Source organism: Stegodyphus dumicola, chromosome 4 (assembly GCF_044657685.1).
Source record: "Stegodyphus dumicola isolate Sdum_Otavi_A_Nest chromosome 4, ASM4465768v1".
NCBI lineage: Eukaryota > Metazoa > Arthropoda > Arachnida > Araneae > Eresidae > Stegodyphus > Stegodyphus dumicola.
Window position 1 is genome coordinate 30,550,067 of NC_140771.1, and position 21,953 is coordinate 30,572,019.

At 30.6% G+C, this 21,953-nt stretch overlaps 1 protein-coding gene across 1 annotated transcript in view; it reads left to right on the forward strand.

Annotated features, from left to right (window-relative positions):
• Positions 1–21,953, forward strand: part of p115 (General vesicular transport factor p115) — a 94,194-nt gene that overhangs the window by 6,115 nt on the left and 66,126 nt on the right. Inside the window, exons 3-6 of the mRNA XM_035360774.2 lie at positions 4,188–4,326; positions 8,983–9,086; positions 9,587–9,745; positions 19,056–19,176. Coding sequence (XP_035216665.1) covers positions 4,188–4,326; positions 8,983–9,086; positions 9,587–9,745; positions 19,056–19,176 — 523 coding nt within the window. The remainder of the gene's footprint in view (positions 1–4,187; positions 4,327–8,982; positions 9,087–9,586; positions 9,746–19,055; positions 19,177–21,953) is intronic.

A 21,953-nucleotide genomic window follows, 5' to 3' on the forward strand; every position in this document is an offset into this window, starting at 1 on the left:
AGACAAACAAAGAAACTATCTAAAACAAAACTTTGTTAAATATATGTATATATATATAAATTATAGAAATTAGTTTTAATGTGTTTATTATTATTATTGTTGTTATTGTTATTTATAATTATCAGCATGGTGTTTCCATGTTTGGAACCAGTCTTCAATTTCTCTATGTACTTGGATTCCCTAGTAGCTAAGTGGATTTGTTGAAACTATAGATAATTGAGCCCAGTTTCAAACAGGATGGCTGTATGTGGCATTTAATGGTTCTTCCCATGTAGAAGGTCAATATCATCCATATCCAGAAAGGCATATCATACATAAGTAAAATAGTGCTTTGTTGTCATCAAACAAATCCGAAAATTAAGTCGTATATGTTTTGATATGTATTTTATGTGAATGCTTTTTGTATGATATTTTTTCCCTGGAAATCTACCTATCATGTGAAATCACAACTTTTAGTGTTTATATTTTTATTTTCAGAGTGTTGATATTTTGTAGTGATTTGTAGATTTCTTGTTTATGTAGCAGTACCTAGCAGTACCTAAGCCAGAGTAACCTCCAGCTTTTGCGCAGATATAAGCATAACACAGTCAAAAGTCATTAATTCGGACACCCATAAACCGGAATGATCTGTAATCCGGACCTCAAAGCTAAAAACTTTCTGTGCATGCGCCGCGTTGACACATGCGCACAGGTATTTACGCGTGCGCGTAAGACCTTTTACGACTGCGCATATGTGTGTGCGCAAGCGCAGAATACGTTTTCGCGTGCGCGTTTTATGTATAACGGACAGTATAAGCTAAAATTATCTAATTATCTATTTCAGTTAATGTTGATGATTGTGTTGTTCCTTAATCTTCGAATTGGATCTGGCTTATTATTTTTTGCAGACTGTAAGAGCAATACTATAAAAGTAAACTTGAACTTTCGATTATGTCAAATAGAATTTCCGATTCTGGAGCTCCCAAAGGATCGTACAAAACGAAAGTATGTTTCGATGTCCATCAAACAAAAAGTGGAATTGCTGCACAAAATGGATAAAGACATGAAGAATGTGACAGAGAGGTTAGTGAAAACGAAAAAATTTCGATTGACAAGTTAGTCGGTATTCTCGGAACAGCAATTAACAGGACTTGAACAGTGGAACTTTGTAACTGAACAAGAAATTATGTCTGTTTATAGAATTAAAGAGAAAGTATTATCACATAAAACGAAGCAACTTAAACAACTTACATTGAAAGAAATGTTTAATAAAGTAAACAAATAAATATTAAGCTTTTTTTTTTTTTTGTAAATTTGGATACCCTTTAGATCATAATTGTTCTTTATTTCATAAATTACGGTTTCATATTTTTAATTTTAGAATTTCTGCATGCCATCTTACGAGATTTAAACTGATGATCTATAATCCGGAATCGCCGAAGTCCCGACGAGTCCGGATTAACGACTTTTGACTGTAATATGGATGTTAATAATAGATATAATAATTTTGTACTTGTTAAAAGATAAAATAATGTGCCAACTTCAGAACATTAGTTCTTTCTTTATATGACAGTACTAGATATTATAGTGAATTTTCCATTACTCTATTCTTATGAAAAATTGAATTGCCATATGCTGTAAATTTTCATTTTTTCATTTCAAATTCTATTAATTTCTCATAAAATGGAAAAATTCATTCTATTCAGTACATTTTCTAAATAACATTGTGATCAATGTCAGTCATTTAAATATGAAAAACCATTGGCAGTGTGTTACTATTGCATAATATCAGTTTTTTGCCCTGTAAATTCTTCAACCATACATATAATATAAAGGTTACTTTACATACATTTATTACTTGCAGCTAATACTTTGCAATCAGGAAATCTGAACATGCTAAAATATGTGGATTACATAAACTGATTTTTAATGTTAATAAAAGAACATTTTACAGCAGTGGAACCACTTCCGATGTTACTGAGTTTTTAACCAGAATTGTTCTATATCATTAATATAACTTACTTTATTAATGTTCTATTTATTGTTTTGTATTTTATTTACTAATTAATTGTTTTTTCCACCTTTCATGGTGGTATTTTATAGGACTCCAGCAGCTCTAATTTTAGAAATTTAACCTTTCCACGGTACATTCATTCACCAGTACTGTAGTTCAAAATATTGGCATCAAATCTCAAATCATGAGTGCAGCAATATCATGACTGGTGAATTCTCCAATATCTATGACTGGTGAATTTTAGATGAGCTGTGTAATAGTTTATCTGAGTTTTTTAACCCCATCTAGATGAGCGTAACATATATGCATTGGCCACTGTCGTTACCTCACAGTCAGGTGTGTCGTATATCAATTGCCATTTAAAATTGTGGGTATAACACATGTAAATTTTTAGATAGACCATTTAGTTAGGAATTTTTTTCCCCCACTAGATGTAGCCCTATGTCTGTTATGGTAAAATTTATAGACGCTAGAGAATGTTAAACTTTATTCCATAGCAGTATTTTTAATTTTTGGTATTTTGTTTTGGAATCAAAAGGGAAATTGTGGGGATGAGTGATGTAAATAAACAGAACTGGAGAGATTTTATTTATTCCTATTTGAGTTTGGCTAGTGTTGAGGTGTATATTTTGTATATTGTGTATTGAAACATTTGTTATATTTCAAATAGCAAGGAAAGTATTATGATAATTTTTTAATTAATTCTGATAACTGTCTGAGAGATCTTCCCAATATGCAAAAAATTAAAACAACTGGATCACAAATTTAATTTATGCAACTTTTTTTTCCAAAAGTTATGCTTAGCAGTGAAAATTTCATCCCCACACAACACTGCATCCTGTTAGCACACTGTCCCGAAAAGCAGTTCAATGACTGAGGCAACCATTGTGAAAGGTTAATACCATCAGTTGGGCAGACACTTTCCAGTAACAATTTACTATCATTTTCTTTACTATTGTATGGTGCAACTGTATTAAAAAATGTCAGACGAACAGGGGTATAGCTACGGGAGGCAAGGAAGGATATCAGTCCCTGTGTGCGGCATCCAAAGGGTACCAGATTGATGTACCTCATTGCATTTTGGCAAACAAGATGGGTGCAAAATTTTCAGTTGCCCCCAGGCACTGAAATTGTTTTCACAGCTACATCTCAGCAGATAAAGAGTTTAGGAATAAAAGTGAAGAGGTTTTGTCATTTTTATAATTTGGAAAATTTTGGTAGTGAGGTAGAACTCTATTCAATTTTGAGAGAGAGAAAGTAAGAAGTTGGTAAAAGAAGTGACAACTCTTTTTCCACAGATAAAATATGCTGTTTTTATTTTTATGTTTCAGCTAAGTACTAGGAGTATTAATGTTAGTTCATTGGTATCTTGCATTAAGTAAAAATTTGGTTACAATCAAGAGTGACAAATGATTGAATGGGCTGTGTGTGCTAAGTGTGTATCAGAAGCTAGATCACAAAAGAAAAATCAAAATAGATAAAAAGTTGTAGAAAAATTTATCATAGACAGAAGACAAATTATAGCAGACTGAATTAACAGGCGAAAAAAGTTCAAACTTTTTATTCCTATTTTCCATACTTAAATAATCTGCTTACTGATGTATTTGAGATCAAGTCTTTACTTATTTATAGCAATGCACATGAGAACTGTCTGATCGAGAAAAACATATGTCTTCATGGAGGAGTTTCGAAGGAAGACATGAAAAAATGGAATTGTGCATGGAAAAAAAAATCATGAAAAGGCTTGTGCTGCAAACCATTTCATCTGGATTGAAACTCTTGGGCTGGATTACTTGTACTTACTTTTGAGCCACATTATGTGTTGTGTTTCCACTTGGATACTATGGATGTATTCAAGTCCAGCCCTTAATTAATTTTCACAGTCTGATGCCATTTGTACCTTATAGCTCAAATGCCCATGAGCATTATGATGAAATATTATTTTTGAAGCCTGATTACTTTATAAAGAACTTTTATTGATCTCATAATTTGAACATTTTTATTGTGTATACAAAATAGCGTGAAATATTTTAATTTTGCCATAAAAAGGTTTGTGTATGTATGTTTAAAAATTTTTTTGTTAGCTGCAGAATATATGTCATGTGATATGTATTGATTAAATTTATTAAATTTAGTTAGTCATGAGTTTTTTTTAAAATTAATTTATCTTTTTTTCTTCCTTCCTCTTTTAAAGAAATTTCGTTTGGAAATTGGGGCTCAAGCGATGGATGCACTCATTAGAGTTTTAGAATGCGACAGATCTGATAATGAAATCCTAGGATATGCTTTAGAAGCCATATGTAATGTTGTAAATGGTCCAAGAGATGATGAAAGTATGACTTTTCTGCTAATATCTTAATTTACGTAAATGCTAGTATGATCTTATTTGTGAGGGATTAAATTTCATAAAGCTTTTACTAGAAAATATAAAATTTCATACTTTGCTTATTTTAGATTCAATGATTAGTATATTCTATACCTAAAATAACATATTTGCTTATCAAATTGACTTATGTTAATAAGAAAATATTGTGATTGTAAAATTGGAACAGTAAAAGACTGAACATCTGCCATGCCTGAAATCCATGCAGTCTTTCAGATGTGAACTGTAATGAAGATGGCTTTGACAATTTTTAATGATAAGTTTCCATATTTAGTAATGAAGTATACTACTATATTTTATTAATAATCTCTTTTTTGTCTCTATATTGAAACAAATATTTTGGCAAAAAATCATTAAACTTATAACTGAAGATTAATCTTGAGCTGTTTCAGTCAAACAAAATTTTAGTAATTGGAATTTTAATACTTTTTTGTGAACTCAGCAACATCAGCAAGAATTCGTGCAGATTATGTCAAAGATAACAACCTTGTTCTGCAAACCATGTCAAATGTTGTGGCTCAGTATTTTTTTTTAACTAGCCATATTTTGATAAATGGATTTGAGATTAAAGTTGCCAAACATTTAGATTGACCTGGACAATCTTGTTCTTTAAAAACTATGTAGGACTACATCCTGGATTGAAAAAAAAAATTGGGAATTTCATTGAATGTCTGTAAATGCTGAAGAATTATTAATGTACAGAAAAAAGGTAAAGCCATGAAATTCGATAAATTTTTTGAAGCATTGTAGGTAATTTTATTAACACAGCTTCATATTACTTCATATACATGTTTCACAGCAGATTCATCAGCGATGAACAAATGAGTCAGTTTCGGTTAGTTCTGCAGAATTGTCTCTTATTTTTGTATTTTTAGTACAAAGGGGCAGTTTACCTAGAAGGACTATTAATTTCATTTTGGCATTTTGTGTTGATCCACTGTAAGCATTGTTTGACTTTTCAAATTGTTGCCACCAAATATTATCACCCTGTATTATATTAAAAGAAATTAAATAATGAAGAATCTGCATAAATGTATGTATGTTTCTTGCATTGTGATGAAATGACCTAGAGCCATCAAATTTTGATAAACATAATCCTGTGAATACGGGTATCTGGAAGCCCAAATTTGAAACTTGGAATTTATTTTATTATCAATTTCATATTTTGTCAAACGTTGACGAATTTTTTATTAAAAAACTCAAAGATTTCAAAGCAAGCAGTAGCAACACTGTACGGAAATAAAATTTTTATCTCCAACGTGCAAGACCGTGTATCGGAAATTTTAAAGATATACTCATTTTAAAATTATTTTGAGATATTGCTCTTGAACTGAATTTTATGGTTAAAGTGCGAAGAGCATGATATTTAATAAATAAAGGTAACACATAAAATAAATTAAAAAAAAAAAGCTGCTTTGGACGTAATTTAAAATCTGAAACCTTTTAGATTTTTTATTATTATTATTGTTTCTGTCCTCCCCCAGTTTAGTGAATCTGTTGTTAAAATTAAATTATAATATTTATTAAGACACTTTGTCGCTGCATAATTAGTAGTTAACCATCATTTGCTTAAGCAGCAGACTGGTTCTTAAAGTATTTAAATCCTAACATTGAACATAGCTGAGAGAAAATGTATTCAATATAGTTTTCAATTATAATATTCTATATCTTAAATCCCTTGTTTTACCATTTATTTTTAGTTTTTCATACCAGTTTTAGTTTGCTATGCAGGACTGTATAATTTAATAGTCATAGGTTTTCATAACATCAGAAATTCTTTTTCATAAAGTGTGTACAGACATTAGGTATTTTTTTAAAGCAGGAGAGATGAAAAATTAGCAATGGCCTCGCCGGGACTTGAACTACGGACCTGTCGAATACACGCCAAGTGTGCTGGCCACTATATCACGAAGGCATGCTAAGAAGGCGGGAGAAATACCTTATATATTACCCTTTTTAAATGGCAACATGGGTTTAGGGAGGGCTGATCCTCGTGGTGGAAAATCATCATCTGCCACCTTTTTTAGTTTGGGTGCCACTGTAGAGACATTAGGTATTTTTTTAAAGCAGGAAAGATGAAAAATGAACAATGCCCTCAACAGGACTCAAACCACGGACCTCTTGGATATGTGCAGAGTGTGCTGACCACTACACCATGAAGGCATGCTAAGAGGGTAGGAGAAATACCTTATACCGTATATACCCGCGTATAAGTCGACCCCCCCCCCACTTCGACTTAAAAAATTCGTAGAAAATAAGAAACCCTCATATAAGTCGACCCCCCACTTCCGAAATCGATCGAGAAACTTCGGAAAAAATTTTTAAGTAATACATTTATTCAGAATCATCTGAGAAAAAAAGTAAATATATGATAAAAAAATACCTTGGTAAATAAACAAAATCAAAATCCTTCAACGCCCGATTCATGGTCAGATTCGCCAAACATTTCATAGAACTCTTCTGTTGTCATTGACTCGTCATCATACATATTTTCAGTCTTGAACTCTGTATTGTTACAATCACTACTAGAGCCTTCGTCGTCATTTTCACTTTCAAAAACAGCATCATCTTCCGTCCCGTCTAGTTCGTTGCTAATACAACATTTTTTAAATGATTTTATAATCATTTCAGAGAGTATTTCATTCCAAAACCCACTGAGCAATTAATGTAATATCGGGCTTTTTAATGTTGCCTTCTAGAATTTGAAGTTGATCGTATATAGTAACCTTCTAGAATTTGTTCCGGAAAAGGTTCGTGTACGTAAAATCTATCTGCATTTTCCTTTTTTAAAAGTTAAAAGAAATATTCAAAACTGTTCAGTTATTGCATGAGCTATCTTTTTTAATTTTGACGTGTACGCCTGTTAACAAAAGTATTTCATGAATGAACAATAACTATTATAAAGACTTATACGTACGTAAAAACTATCTGCATTTCTCTTTTCTTGGCGTGTTGGCGAAACTTTTTTATTGCTCGATATTGTTCGGTTGTTCGGGGGGGCCAAAAATTCTTTGGTTTAATCGAAACTTACTCTAGTTAAAGTATGAAACTCTATGATTAGTTCGTCACATAATTTAAGTCATGAAATTACTTCAAGTAAGTGACTTATTTGATAAGTCGTCCAATTTGAGTGCGGGAAGAAAACAACTGCGTTATATAAAGAAATTTTTGAACTTCCGATTCTTTTAATTTTTTATGGCCCTGCGCATAAGTCGACCCCCCACTTTGAAGTCTTTTTTTTTGTCCAAAATATCTCGACTTATATGCGGGTATATACGGTAAGTGTCTTCATCTCCCCTCCCCCAAGATACAATAATCCTATTGACATGAATTTTATGATTTGGCACTTGCCAGATAACAAAGAATTTGTAATTAAATTATTTCAGGAAAAGGAATTATACATGATAAAGTATATTTTCAGATAATTATGATTAGATTCTTGTCATTTCAGATGATATTTTCCACTATTTTATTTTTATTTCAAATGACATTTTGCAAAAGATTTATGTTTGAAGACATAACCTTTTGTTGGGAAAATATTGAAATTTTGTTACATATTAAAACTACCACCTTGGTGCAATCTAGTTATTTTTTACAGATAGAAAGGTAGAAATAATTATGAAGTGCAAGTTATTGATTTTAATGACTTTTTTGGAAAACAATCCAAATTACTGATATTTATCATTCAGTCAGCGAATAGTATAAACATATCAAAAGAAGGCACACTTAAAAAAATCTAAAGATTTTAAATATAAATTTTAAATATGGATTTTGTGACACATTGAAAATATAAATGGGTACATACATTTTTTGTGAAATTTTTTCTCAAATTTTTAGTACTGCTTTCCATGTATTCAGCAATCTCTAAATCATCTTACCATAGTTCCCTTCAGGGATTTTGTGGCAAAGTACTGTGTTCTAGTAGAAATTTTATAGCATTTCCTTTCATTGCTCACAAATCCCACAAATGATATTTTAAAATCGAGCTTGAGGCAAAAAAATATTACAGTTTCTGTATCAAAATTGTTGGAACTTGGAATACAAAAACAAGAACATAAACGAGAATGGTGATATTGCGTCCTGAAATATTGTTATATGACTGTAGTTGCTTGAAGAACAGTTATGCACACCTTTTCTAGAGTTTAGCTCATTCTGAAGATTTGGCTGCTTCTATTAAGGTGTTTGTGATAATATGTAACACCAAAATGTTTAATTTTTGCTACAATTAGAATTAAAAATAGTAATTTTGTCAGAACAGAATGGGAAGTTGTAAATTATTTCACTATTTCTTGTAAGTAGTAGTGAAAAAATGAATTTAGTATAACAAGATTATGTGACCATACTTACCTGGCACTGGAAACGTCTTGATCAGCAGGGCGATAATATTTGGTAGCAACAATTTGAAAAGTGAAACAATGTTTATAGTGAATCAACACAAAATGTCAAAATGAAATTAATAGTACTTCTGGGCAAATTGCCCCTTTGGACTTAAAGAAAAAAAAAGAAAGAAAAGAAAAAGAAACTTTTAAAAAGCATCTATATTTTCCAAACAACTGAATAATCTTAATTCTACCTGAAATTGCATTTGAATTCTGTATTTATTTAGGTGCTGATTATGTACCAGGAGCTGAAGATAACCTTGGGTTACAGTTTACTGAAATATTTATTAAAAAACCAGAAAATGTTACTTTGCTTTTGGAATTAATTGAGGTAATTTGATTGAGAATTTTTTTCTCTGCTTCTATTGCTTTTTATCCTCCTCCTTTTAATTTCTATGTTACATTTTATTCACAAATAATTATTTTATATAACTGATAATTTATTTGTCAAAGGCTTTATGCTTAGTATATGGTAATTTTTTTTAAAAAATATTTTTAGGTTCTTTACACGTTAAATACATAAATTTTGAGAAAGTAGTAAAGTGCAGAGAGAAAAAACTTTTGCTTAAAAAATAATAAAAAATAAATAAATAAATAAATAAAATAAAGCAAATTATAATATATATATATATTTTTAAAGAAGGGAAATAAAGTTATAAGGAATTGCCTTAGATTGGCATAAATTTATATATAATTATATAGTAAATTTATATATAATTGCATAAATTTATATATAATTTGTGGTACACCTAGTCCATGATAGCTCTGGTAGAACAAAATAGACTATAGTTTTAAATTTTCAACATTTATTTTATCTTTAATCTTTTATAGGAATATGATTTCAAAGTACGCTGGCCCATTGTTCGTCTTCTGAGTGGCCTACTGAGTCATAAACCAAAAGATTTACAGGAATGCATTCTGGTCAGTCCAATGGGTGTGTCACGGCTCATGGATTTGCTGTCTGATACCAGAGAGATTATTAGAAATGATGTAAGTTTCTATTATAAATTGTAAATTTTGTACTACAGACAGCCCTGTTACAATACAGTGTTCCTGCAATACAGATTCACTCTTATATGATTTGGGAATAAGGCTGTATCCTCTTATGACATTGCCTTTCTACAACAGTTTCTGTCACACAGTTTGACCAAGGAAGCTACTCTTACCAAATGCTTATGACCAAAATGTCAAATCTTCAAAATGATACTAAATTAAAATACACTAACTTCCCGTATTATGTAAGTAATGCATTTTGTAAATCTGTTTACAATTTGAATTTATAAATTGCATAAATGTAACTTCATAACAAACTGCAATCTTTAGTATTATTACATGTATGTATGTGTATTATGTATATGTTATTGGCAAAGTTTGAAATCCGGCATTCTATAGAGTGCTTAGTCATTGTATATAATGCATTGTTTTAGGCATTATATATAATGCCTAAAATTCACCAGCAATGCATGAAATGATTAAAATTTCGCACTTTTCCTAGGCATTCGATGGAATGCCCAAATGACAAACCAGCAAAGTATGAAATACATTTCCGATTTGTTTCGAAGAACTGAAACTACTTGCCAGATGTTCGTAAATGATGCTAAATAAGCCAAAATGACTACTAAGAAAGAGCCACGGAACTATTGGCTGCGAAGTTGTGAGGTAGATCTTAATGATTCTCAGTCTCAGCCAGATAGAAAGTACAAACTTACATTGTATAACGATCATCTCATTATTTGTTTTTTTATGTATTTCAAATAAAAGTTTTTTTAATGGCACTCTTTCATTAATTTTTCAAAATAACATTTGTATATTTGAGGAATGATTGTCTTTTACATACCTTGCCTAAAGAGTATTTGTCATTTTATTGAATGCCTAGATATTATATACAATGCCTAGAGAAAGTATTTCATAACTCTCATATTTCATACTTTGCCTAAAAATGTCAGGGCGTTATATACAATGCCTAGGCATTCTCTAGAATGCCAGTACTTCTTAGGAAGAAGGTGGAGAGTCGGAAATGTTTTAGTTCTGAATTTTAGTCTACAAGTAATTTGATTGGACAAGGGGTATCTGCATTAAAACATTACTTAACATGGAAAAATCTAGAATCTGGGTGAAAAGATGAATTTAGGGGCAGATCACTAAATTAAGAATGTTAATTCCGTGGTTGCCAATTATTTTTCAATGCAGCCATCATATTTTGTCATGTTTTACATATATATATGTTATCGGCAAAGAATGAAACACTGGCATAGAATGCCATGTTAAGTAATGTTTTAATGCAGATACCCCTTGTCCAATCAAATTAATTGTAGACCAAAACTCGGAACTAAAACATTTCCGACTCCCCACCTTCTTCCTAAGAACTACTGTGACACTCTTCCCTTTTACACATCAGCTCTCCTGCTGGCAGAACTCTTTTCATCCATGCTGCTGCCGCTTACTTGCTTAAGATGATGTCATACTTCAAAATGTACTCAAATATAAGTAGGAAACATCTTGTCTGCAAAAAGATGGTTTAATATACATAAAAAATAATAAAGATTGTGTTTCTTCAAGATCCGTTCTGCTAAATAAATGCGTCATCAGGCTTTTCCACTTAACCCTACCTTCAATCCACTATGGTCTTCTCAGCCATCTGTGATGTATCGTAAGCTTGAGTGCCTTCATCTACGCATTTTAAAATCATTACACACACATACATATATATATCATATTTTACTTTGTAGTCATGATGGCTGAGTGGAAAGGCAGGAAGAAGACGTTGACAAAAATCTTTATTTTTAGGGACATCAAAATCATTTCTTCATAGGCAATACACTTTTTAATCTAAGCAATTGCAATAATTTTTATACACACATGGTTAAAAAGCAAGATGTCATCTTAGACAAGAAAGCATAGAAGTGCACAGATGTTTGCAGGAGCGTCTTGCCAGGAGGAAAGTATAAACGAAAGTGTTGCAGCAATTCAGAAGAAGGGAGGGAATCAAAATGTTTCAGTTTGAATTAAAAAGTTTTGGTTTACAATTTGGTGATTGGCCAAGAGGTATCTGCATTAAGAGTTAGGTAGGATTGCATGATTAATTTGAATAATGCAGTTTAAACTTATAGCGCTATTTTTAAAATAGAGAGAGGAAGTTCCCAAATTAAATAAAAAAACAAAAGAGGTTATAGCTAATTAAAATTAAAAGTTTGCTTTCATATTTTTTTATCTTACACACACACACACACACACACACACATATATATATACACACACGTACACATTCATATTATTTGCACAGCATGACCTTATGAATGATTTTGCATTTTCAATTCTATTTTAAGAATAAATAAATAGAAAACTTTGATTGGATAAACTAGTAACTAAACTAACTGCACAAAAAATATTTGAATACAAGAAATTTTGGGTTTAGGAAAGAAGAAATTGCTTAGAGAATCTTTATTTCTAATTGGTAGTTTTCAATTCGAAAGTTGCATAATCTTATACGCTTATGTAACTCCAAATTTATGTAAACTGCATGTTACATAAACCCCAGGAGGCAGTTAATATGCAGTATAACTGAGAAAAATAAATTTTAAGGCAAAAAGATCATAAAAAATGAGGTAATTCATTACAATTAAAATTGCAGTTGTATTTTTTAACCTTCTGAGTGACATGGGTTTTTGGATCTACTAATAAAGATCTGCAATAAAACCATATTTAACAGTTGAATTTGTGTCATTACTTACTTATTTTAATCTCGGTTTTCATAAACTTTCATTCATTAAGATGATACAGTCAAAGGGGGGGGGGAACGTCGCGACCCACAATGAACTGGAAGTTGATCTGTCAGCACTATCATTATCTTCAGGGCAGATGTTTTTATTTTATTCGGCTTATAATTCCTTACTAAATTTAGTATTTTATCTCGATGTACTCCGTCTTTGATATGATTTAAATCAAATTCCTCGTCATTATAAATATCACAAATACAAATCGAATAGTTTTCTGGTTGCAATTTTCTAATTTCGGCTTTGCGTAATGTATGCTTTACGCATGCACATTGAAAGAAATGTTTAATAAAGTAAACAAATAAATATTAAGCTTCTTTTTTTGTAAATTTTGATACCCTTTAGATCATAATTGCTCATTATTTTATAAATTACTGTTTCATATTTTTAATTTTATAATTTCTGCATGCCATCTTACCAGATTTAAACTGATGATCTATAATCCGGAAAAATCGAAAATCTGGAATCGCCAAAGTCCCGACGAGTCCGGATTAAAGACTTTTGACTGTATTTAAAATATTTTAAATTTTAAACTGATGCATACCAAGAGGAAAAAATAAAAATCCCATGACCAGATAAAGTGGTCAGGCCATTCAGTAGGTGAAATGAACTTTTTTCCTCTTATATAAGCACAAAATTTAAGAAAGAACGTCCTAAGGCTTTAAAGTAAAATTTATTAACTTCTCTCAGCTAAAAGCAAGGTGATAAAAAATAATAGAGTTCTGCTAAAAATAGAGCACAGAACTCAAATAGTGATAGAGAAAGCTCTGAAGATGAGATATTTTGTGAAAAAGAAAGAGCTGTTATTTTATGATAATTAGTAATGATGCAGAAGACAGCATTATGCAATGTTAATACCTAAAGTTTTTTCAGTTGTTTTAATATACGTATTTCTTTTTGTTACAAAATGAAAATAGTACTTCCTTGAAAAACTTTTAAACTTAAGTTTTTTTTTTTTTTTTTTTTTTTTTGTGTGTGTGTGTGTGTGTTAATGCATTGATTCATATAACAGTAATTCTTACAACATTTTTAGGAAACCTAGTGCGCAATGAACGGGAAGTTGATCTGTCAGCACTATCCTTATCTTCAGGGCAGATGTTTTTATTTTATTCGGCTTATAATTCCTTACTAAATGTAGTATTTGATCTCGATGTACTCCATTGTTGATATGATTTAAATCAAATTCCTTGTCATTATAAATATCACGAATACACATCAAATAGTTTTCTGGTTGCAATTTTCTGATTTCGACTATGCATAATGTATGCTTTACCATTGCGCGCATTGAAAGAAATGTTTGATAAAGTAAACAAATAAATATTAAGCTTTTTTTTTTGTAAATTTTGATACCCTTTTGATCATAATTGCTCTTTATTTCATAAATTATGGTTTCATATTTTTAATTTTATAATTTCTGCCTGCCATTGTACCAGATTTAAACTGATGATCTATAATCCGGAATCGCCAAAGTCCCGACGAGTCCGGATTTAAGACTTTTGACTGTATTTATAAATAAATAGTTATTTAGGTACTGCATTGTTATACGGCCCCTGAGATTGAATCGCCAATCAGCTGAGATATCTTGCCAAAATCTAGCTGTGTGTTCTTATACCTTATCTCCTCACCACCTGATTGTGTATTAACACTGGCTGTATGTTGATATAGCTCGCTGCATGTATATTAATCACCGTGTTGCATTTTTGCTTTTGCCATGTGTTCTTATATTATTCATTTTTGATGAGGTTTTGAATTTGCATTGTTTATTTTAAAATATATTCATTGCTGTTTTGTTGTTTGTATGAGAATATGATGTTAACAATCCTTAATTTACCAAGTAATGAGGTGGATGTCATTATCATTACAAGGACACAACCCTGATCCTCCTAGCCAGCACAAGCCGACCATACGATAAAAAAAATCTGATGTGTGCACCACATGACTTCCTTGTACAGAATATTAAATTATACCCATTTTTTCTTGCATTTCATTTAACTTATTGGATTGAATTAAATCTACTTTGTCGATAGCACATAAACCACAATAGAATAAATGCACTCTTTAAAATTCACTTTATTTGTTTACCATAGCGATACTCTAGCCCTAGGTTCACTTAACAGCATTATATTTCATTCATATTATAACTCAGAATGCATATATATACATATATTTATATACTTTTGGGTGTGGCCGATTGCAACCAAAATACGAGGTGCACATCTACATGTTATAGCAGTCTTATATACAAAATTTCAACGTTCTGAGGCTACTCGTTTTTGAGTTATGCGAGATGGATACGTACATATGCACGCACAGACGCCACAAAAATTCTCTTCAGAATTCATTTTAAATTATTTTTACAATTTTCTTGGGGAAAAAGAGTTCTTTATCCTGTCCTTACGTACAGATGTCACGCAAAAACATCGTTAAATTGCATTCGATAGCAGTGAGAATGGATATTTGCATTGAAATATGATGCCTGAAACTTTTTGCGATTACAAGGAAGTAAAAAGGGACTGGCCAGAAGATGGATGCCATATAATTTTTTCAAGAGGTCTTTTACATGACAAACAACTATATGAAAATGGGCACAACATGAAAACGTATGTTAAGACTTAAACCATTTGCATATTCTGTGTTAAAAATAGCAAAAAGAAAAAGGGCCTCTGTGGTGGAAAATGATTGGTTCAAGCAGTTACAGAGTATCGTTTGTCACTGCTATTAGATTTATATATTTTAGGGCAGAGGAACCTGGTGTATCTGAAATTGGGTAACGAACAGCTTAATGTGTGTGAAAGTGCTGTAGTTGACTAGAACAATTACATGCTCTAAAATATTAATAATAATAAAGATTCTTAAAAATATTTTAGGAAACGACATGTGACTGTTATTGTTATTATTATGTATTGTGTTGTTTATTTTTACATTTGCACATCATGAGCTTGGCGAAATTATAGCCGAGATCTTGGTGGAAAGCTAAAATTTCAAAATACGGTTGGGGGTTACTATAACAAAGAAATATCATTATTAAAATATCGAGTCTGCTGTTATTAATTTTTATATTATATGACTTTATATAAATAAGTTAGTAGATAGAATTTTCGTAACTTCGAAAGTAGCGTACCTAATCTGAATGACAGATTTCAGTTATGAAGGCTGGGTAATTGGAGTTCTATTTTAACGTGTACAGATATTAGGTATTTTTTCGAAGCAGGCAAGATGAAAAATATGCAACGCCTTCGCCGGGAATCAAACCACAGACCTCTTAATTATGCTCTGAGTGTGCAGACCACCACATCACAAAGGCTCGCTAAGAAGGCGGGAGAAATACCTTATAAATGATTTATTAGTTAATTATGGAATTATAAAATTTACCAAAAATATGCTTGTACAGGGTTGTAAAATCTGAAAATCTGATGTAAAATTCAAAGTATAAAAATAACCACCAAAATATTTAAATTGCAGTTAATAAACTATGATATGGCTAAGTTGAAGAAAAATTCAAGGGAAAAAATAACAGAAATTTTTAATGTAAATTAAACAACTTAACCAAAGAAAGTAGGGGAAGAAAATTAATTTTGTGGATTTTCATGCATTTTTTTCCACACTGAATAATTCCTCATTCCTGAAGAAATTGTATGGAAGATATTTCATCATCAGGCAAGTCCAAATTTTTGAATCCATGGTAAACACAATAATAATAAAAACATAACATTACATTAAGACACAATAACACGCTGAATAAATACTAATTCAGAAGTCAAACAAAAAAAATCAGCATTATATTTACAAAATTTTCACAGGGCTAGTACCATCCTCAGCTGCAAAACCGCGGTTTTGGTTCGGTAAAACCATCGAAACTAGTCCTGTGAAGATTTTGTAAATATAACGCTGATTTTTGTTGTTTGACTTCTGAATTAGTATAACATTACATTTTTGGAATTTGCATTCTCGCAGCCAATTTTTGACATTCTTTACTTTTTCTTTAAAAAGTTAACATTGTAATGACTTAAGAAGTAAACATCGGCGACTTCGTATGAACTAATCTCTTTGCGAGTTTATTAAAACATTTCGAGATGACTCCAATCCCGGTAACAGAACAGTACCACGGTGCAAATAGGCCCCAACTTATGATAGTGTACACTATCATAAGTTATATTAGTTATTCATTGTCATATTCTTTTTACAGGAGGCAAAAGATTTTTACAATGAACATCAATTGTAGTATTTGTTTTTAACATGAAATTAATGATTGCAGAAATGAAGTTTTTTTATTACTATTATTATTATTTCAGTTTTCAGTAATTTCTACTGCTGTATCCTCTTTTTTAATTTTTCTCAGTGTGATCCTGAACTGTTGGTGTAATAGTTATTGCCTACAATACTAGTTATATCTATTTGGTTATGTAGATACCTAGCCAGTAGTTGTTATTACTTACATATGTACAATTATTTACAATATACGTATACAAACGTCAGACCATTGGAATGATTTCTGAATCATGAAAGAAAATAAAAGATCATTATATAGATGGTCCAGAAGTCTTTGGCACATTTAAAATTTCATTTTGTAAAAATATAAATAATAGAAATGTGAAATTTATTGATATTGTTTCAAGTATTATCATATTATTAACAAAATTTTATCTAAAATATATATAATTGATTCTCAGTTTCAGTCTGGATACTTATTAAAATTATGAAGCATTTTAATTTGTAAGAGGGAAAGTGATTTATTTGTGTGTATAAATTTCTCAATTCTTTGTTTCTCAATTCTTTGTTGTATTTCATTTTGTCTTTTAACATACTTCACAAGATGGACCCTTAAAATCAGTAGTGTTATACAAAGTAACTAAGGTTGCTTTTTTGCTTAATTTTAAATGATTGATTAAAACTGAAACCAAGTTGTTTAGTGACTCAGTCCCTTACTTGGCAACATTTCTCTGTCACTTGGCAATTTTCATAATCTGTTTTGATCTTATTTGGCAACTTAAGTTGAAAAAACTTTACTCTCTAACACTGTGATCATATTAACCAAATTGTTGATCATATTAAGTGAAGTATTTTTCATGTTTTCACTATATAAACAAGTGGGACTTTGGCAATTAAATAACAATAATCACATTAAGTAGCACCTAATACATTGCAATCTTAAAATTTTTTTAAATATATTTTCTGTGTATATTTAAAAACAGTTTGGTACTTGCATATTAATGCCACCGCAGCAGAAGTTGCGCTGATGCACCAATAAAGAGCAATCCTGTTGTTCACACGCAGTTATCTTTTTGTCTTGTTGTTTACTGATATTTGACGCCATCTTTTAGTGCTACGAAAATGCATCTTTGGGATTTGCCAAACACAGAAGAAGATGGAATTTTATTTTTTCAGGCGCGAAATATTTTACCAAAAAAATGAAAATGTATTATTTCGCATGATATGAAACTTTATTTTGGTAAACGTACGTTTTGGAAATGTAATTTAAGACAGTGATATCAGCAAGTGGGACTTAGAAAAGACAACTGGTTTGAAGGAAACAGAATTCCATTTTGTTCAGCTTTGAGATTCATATACTGCTGGTGCGAGGAGTTGACGCCGATTAAGTTTTATGAAAAGCAACTTGATTTATCGGATAAAACTCTTAAAGATTGGAACAATTACATGCGTGAATTATGTGTCTTGGATATGGAGAATAAACCAAACAAGAAGGTAGGTGCACCAGATTGCATTGTGGAAATTGATGAAAGTTTGTTTACTAAGCATAAAAATAATTGTGGTTCGAATATTACCCGAACAGTGGGTGTTTGGTGATATATGTAGAGAAACAAAAGAAATAGAACTGGCTCTACCCTTCTTAATAAAATTATTGGAAACATTACGGATGGTAGCACAATTTATTCTGACAGTTGAAAAAGTTACCAAACAAATAGAATAGAAAAGAAGGATTCCTACATGCTAAAGTTAATCATAAATACAATTTTATTGATCCTGATGCAGGAGTTCATACACAAACAGTTGAGAGAATGTGAGGCAGGGCTGAGTGGAGGAGCAAGAGACAATAGGGGGACAGCGAGACATAATTTAGAATCTTATTTAGAAGAGTTAATATGGTGACAGCATCGGGTTAAAGAAAATAAGAGACTGTTTTAAACCTATGTTAAACTCTATATAAACCCATTTTCCACCAAAATCCGATTGACTAGTTTGATTTTTAAAAAAGTGTTTTAATTTATAATTTGTCGCAAAAATTTTAAATGCACACTTAAAAACCGCCAAATCTGCAGCTGCGGTGGTGTTAATACGCAAGTACCAAATTTTTTTTTTTTTTTTTTTTTTTTTTTTTAAATAAACGACATAGGATTTTCAAGTAACTTGTATTTTAAATATGAAATGGCAAGAAATTTCATGACTTGATAAAAACAGTCATTCCATTCAAAAGGTCAAAACTGATGACAGTACAGACATTTAAGAAAAAAATTATATTTCCTTTTAATAAGCAATGTTAGTGAAAATGCTATCTATTTTTTTTCCAGACTTTATTGTTACTGGAGCATTTGACTAAAAGTAATGCCAATATTCAGAAAATTGTGGCATTTGAGAATGGTTTTGATAAACTTCTTAACATTGTATCTGAAGAAGGTTTCAGTGATGGAGGTAACACCTTTTTATAAATAATTGTATATTTAACATTCTGCTAAAATTTTAAGTTTGGAGAAAATAGAGTAAAGCTTTTTAGAACAGTCAAAGAGTTACTGTTATCGATTCAGTAGTAGATATATTTGATAAGCCATAAGCTTTTAATTTTTAATAAAATGCCAATTTTTTTTCATTTATATATCATCTTTTATGATATATATTGTTGAATTGAAAAATGTTGCTTTGAAATGAAATGTTTATTGAAATTTTAAAAAGAAAATGCTTATTTTTATTAATTTATATTTAAGCAGTCCTGTAGTTTTGAAATGATTTAAATTTTTTTAAGCCCAGAAGGGCTATTAATTTCATTTCGGCATTTTGCGTTGATTCAGCATAAACAGCAAATCACTCTTTAAATTGTTGCCACCAAATATTAGAGCCCTGTATTATAGTTAAAGAAATAATATGAAGAATCTGCATCGATATATGTATATTTCTCACATTGTAATAAAATAATGGTGTCTAGAGCCATCAAATTTTGAATAACGTACGCCTCAACCCAAATATGGCCATCTGGAAGCCCAAATTTGGAATTTGTTTTATTATCTATTTCATATTTTATAAAGAATTTGAGTTTTTGATTGAGAAATTGATCGATTTCAAAGCGAGCAATGGCAACACTTCATGAAAAAACATTTTTATTTCCAGCATGAGAGACTGTGTATCGGAAACTCTAAAGATGTGATCTTTTAAATATTTTGTGATATTACTGTTGAATTGAATTTTATGGTTTAAGTGCTAAGAACACGATATTTAATAAACAAAGTAGTACTCAAAATGTTTTAAAAATGCTCCTTTGGGCATAACATAAAATCTGAAATTTTTCAGATTTTTTTTTTTTTTATCATAAAGCCTGTCAATTTCGAATGTACTAAATCAAATGCAATATATCTAGAAAAGTTTTTGATATTTGGGTATTAGGCATTACTTTCTAATACATCTGCAAGAATACCACTCAAGACACTGCTTATGTGTGAGCAGTTACTGGCAATCTTAGAATCTTTTCCTGATTCTTCAGGGAAGAAACATTTATATTTGTTTGTTTATGTGTGTTTCTGTTAAGGTCAGGTTTGTTTTCTCCCTGTCAGTATCAACTTCAATGTATTGAGAGCAAGTGCATATGCGCATAACAGCTTTTTTCATTAACTATGTGTAACTAAAAAGTTATCAAAACAGTATTTGTTCATTATCATGTTATCTTTTATTGCTTTTTGCTTCAGTGTTTTCTGTATTTGCAAAAATGTAAAGTAGATTTACCATTATTCCCAAATGTGTGGTATATTGCTAAAAAATATGTGTGTTTCAACTCTTACACAGTGAAACTATGCAAGACAGAAGATATTTGATAGAAATGTAATGTTGACAGATGTCAATAATTGTAAAATTACTACAAAGTTGGTACAAAATTCTTTGTACCAACTTTGTAGTAATACTATGATAGATGCTTTTTTAACCTACTTTTAAATTTCACAGATGCCAACAAAATTTTGGACTAAGATTTTGTGAAATGGTTTGAGAAAAGTTGCTTATATCCTTATTTAGCAGAGTTCATGTGGATGCAATTGCCTTACAGTAACCGCAGGAAATTAAAAGTACCTGTTTAAGGAGTTTGCTGATACCAAATGCTCATTTTATCCAAAAAGTATCAATAGATTGTTGCCAGTAGATCTGCAAGTGTTGAATGCACAAATATAACATTTTTTGGATATTTAGATGTAACAAAAATTCTTTGTACCTACTTTGTAATAATATTAAGATAGATGCTCTTTTAACCTGCTTTTAAGTTTAATTGATGTTATAACTGCATTTCAAATAGAAAACCCATTTAAAATACTTTTTTTGCAAAGAATCCTGCAGAGTATTGAAAGAAGAGTCTGCTTGCTGTTTGCAATATTCAGACATTGTATCCTATTTATCAGTATATTAGGCTATCACAGTTATTATTTTGCTTTCACAAGGAATGGTGGACAAAATGGTAGACAAAGGGCACCTAGGGACATCACATATTCACAATTCTCTGATACCTGTTAAGAAGTGAGATCTACATCTGATTGCCCTCAAAATCAATAGTTATATTCAAAGTATAAGCCAAATTAGATTGCTTTCCCCCCTTTTTTGTGTTGTTGTTGTTGTTGTTGCCTGTTTAGAATTAAAAGGTGCAAAAGAGTAGCAGGATGTGTATTATTTTTTCTGCTATTCAAGTACTTCAGTTTTTTGGGTATTCTTGAAGCTGATTAACACTACCGAAGATCACTGATATTAATTTTTTTATAAGCGTTAAATGATATTTTGAAAATGTTTCAAAATGCACGTGTATTTTGTTCATTAGCCATGTTTTTCTCAAAAGTTGTATTAATATTTTAAGGCCTTATTTCTGTATGCTTGGAGGTTATATAACTGCTGCTTGAAAGCATTTCATTTATTCCAAATGAATAAAATTCATGTTTAGAGAGCAGTGAACAAACTTGCTTTTTATGACTTAGTGTCTTTTAAATATATGTGTATGTGTACAGAATAAATCAAAATATATGGTAGTTAAAACATGAATATAATATTTTCATATCTATCTACCGAATATTCCAAATTTTTCATAAATTTTAATAATTTTTAAAGCTAATGCATAGAAATAAATGTAATAAAAATCTGAAATTATATGGAAGTTATATGTGTTCTGCAAAATTAAAAAATTGTGTTTCTCGCTCTCTCTCTCTCTTTTTTTTTTTTTTTTTTTTGTA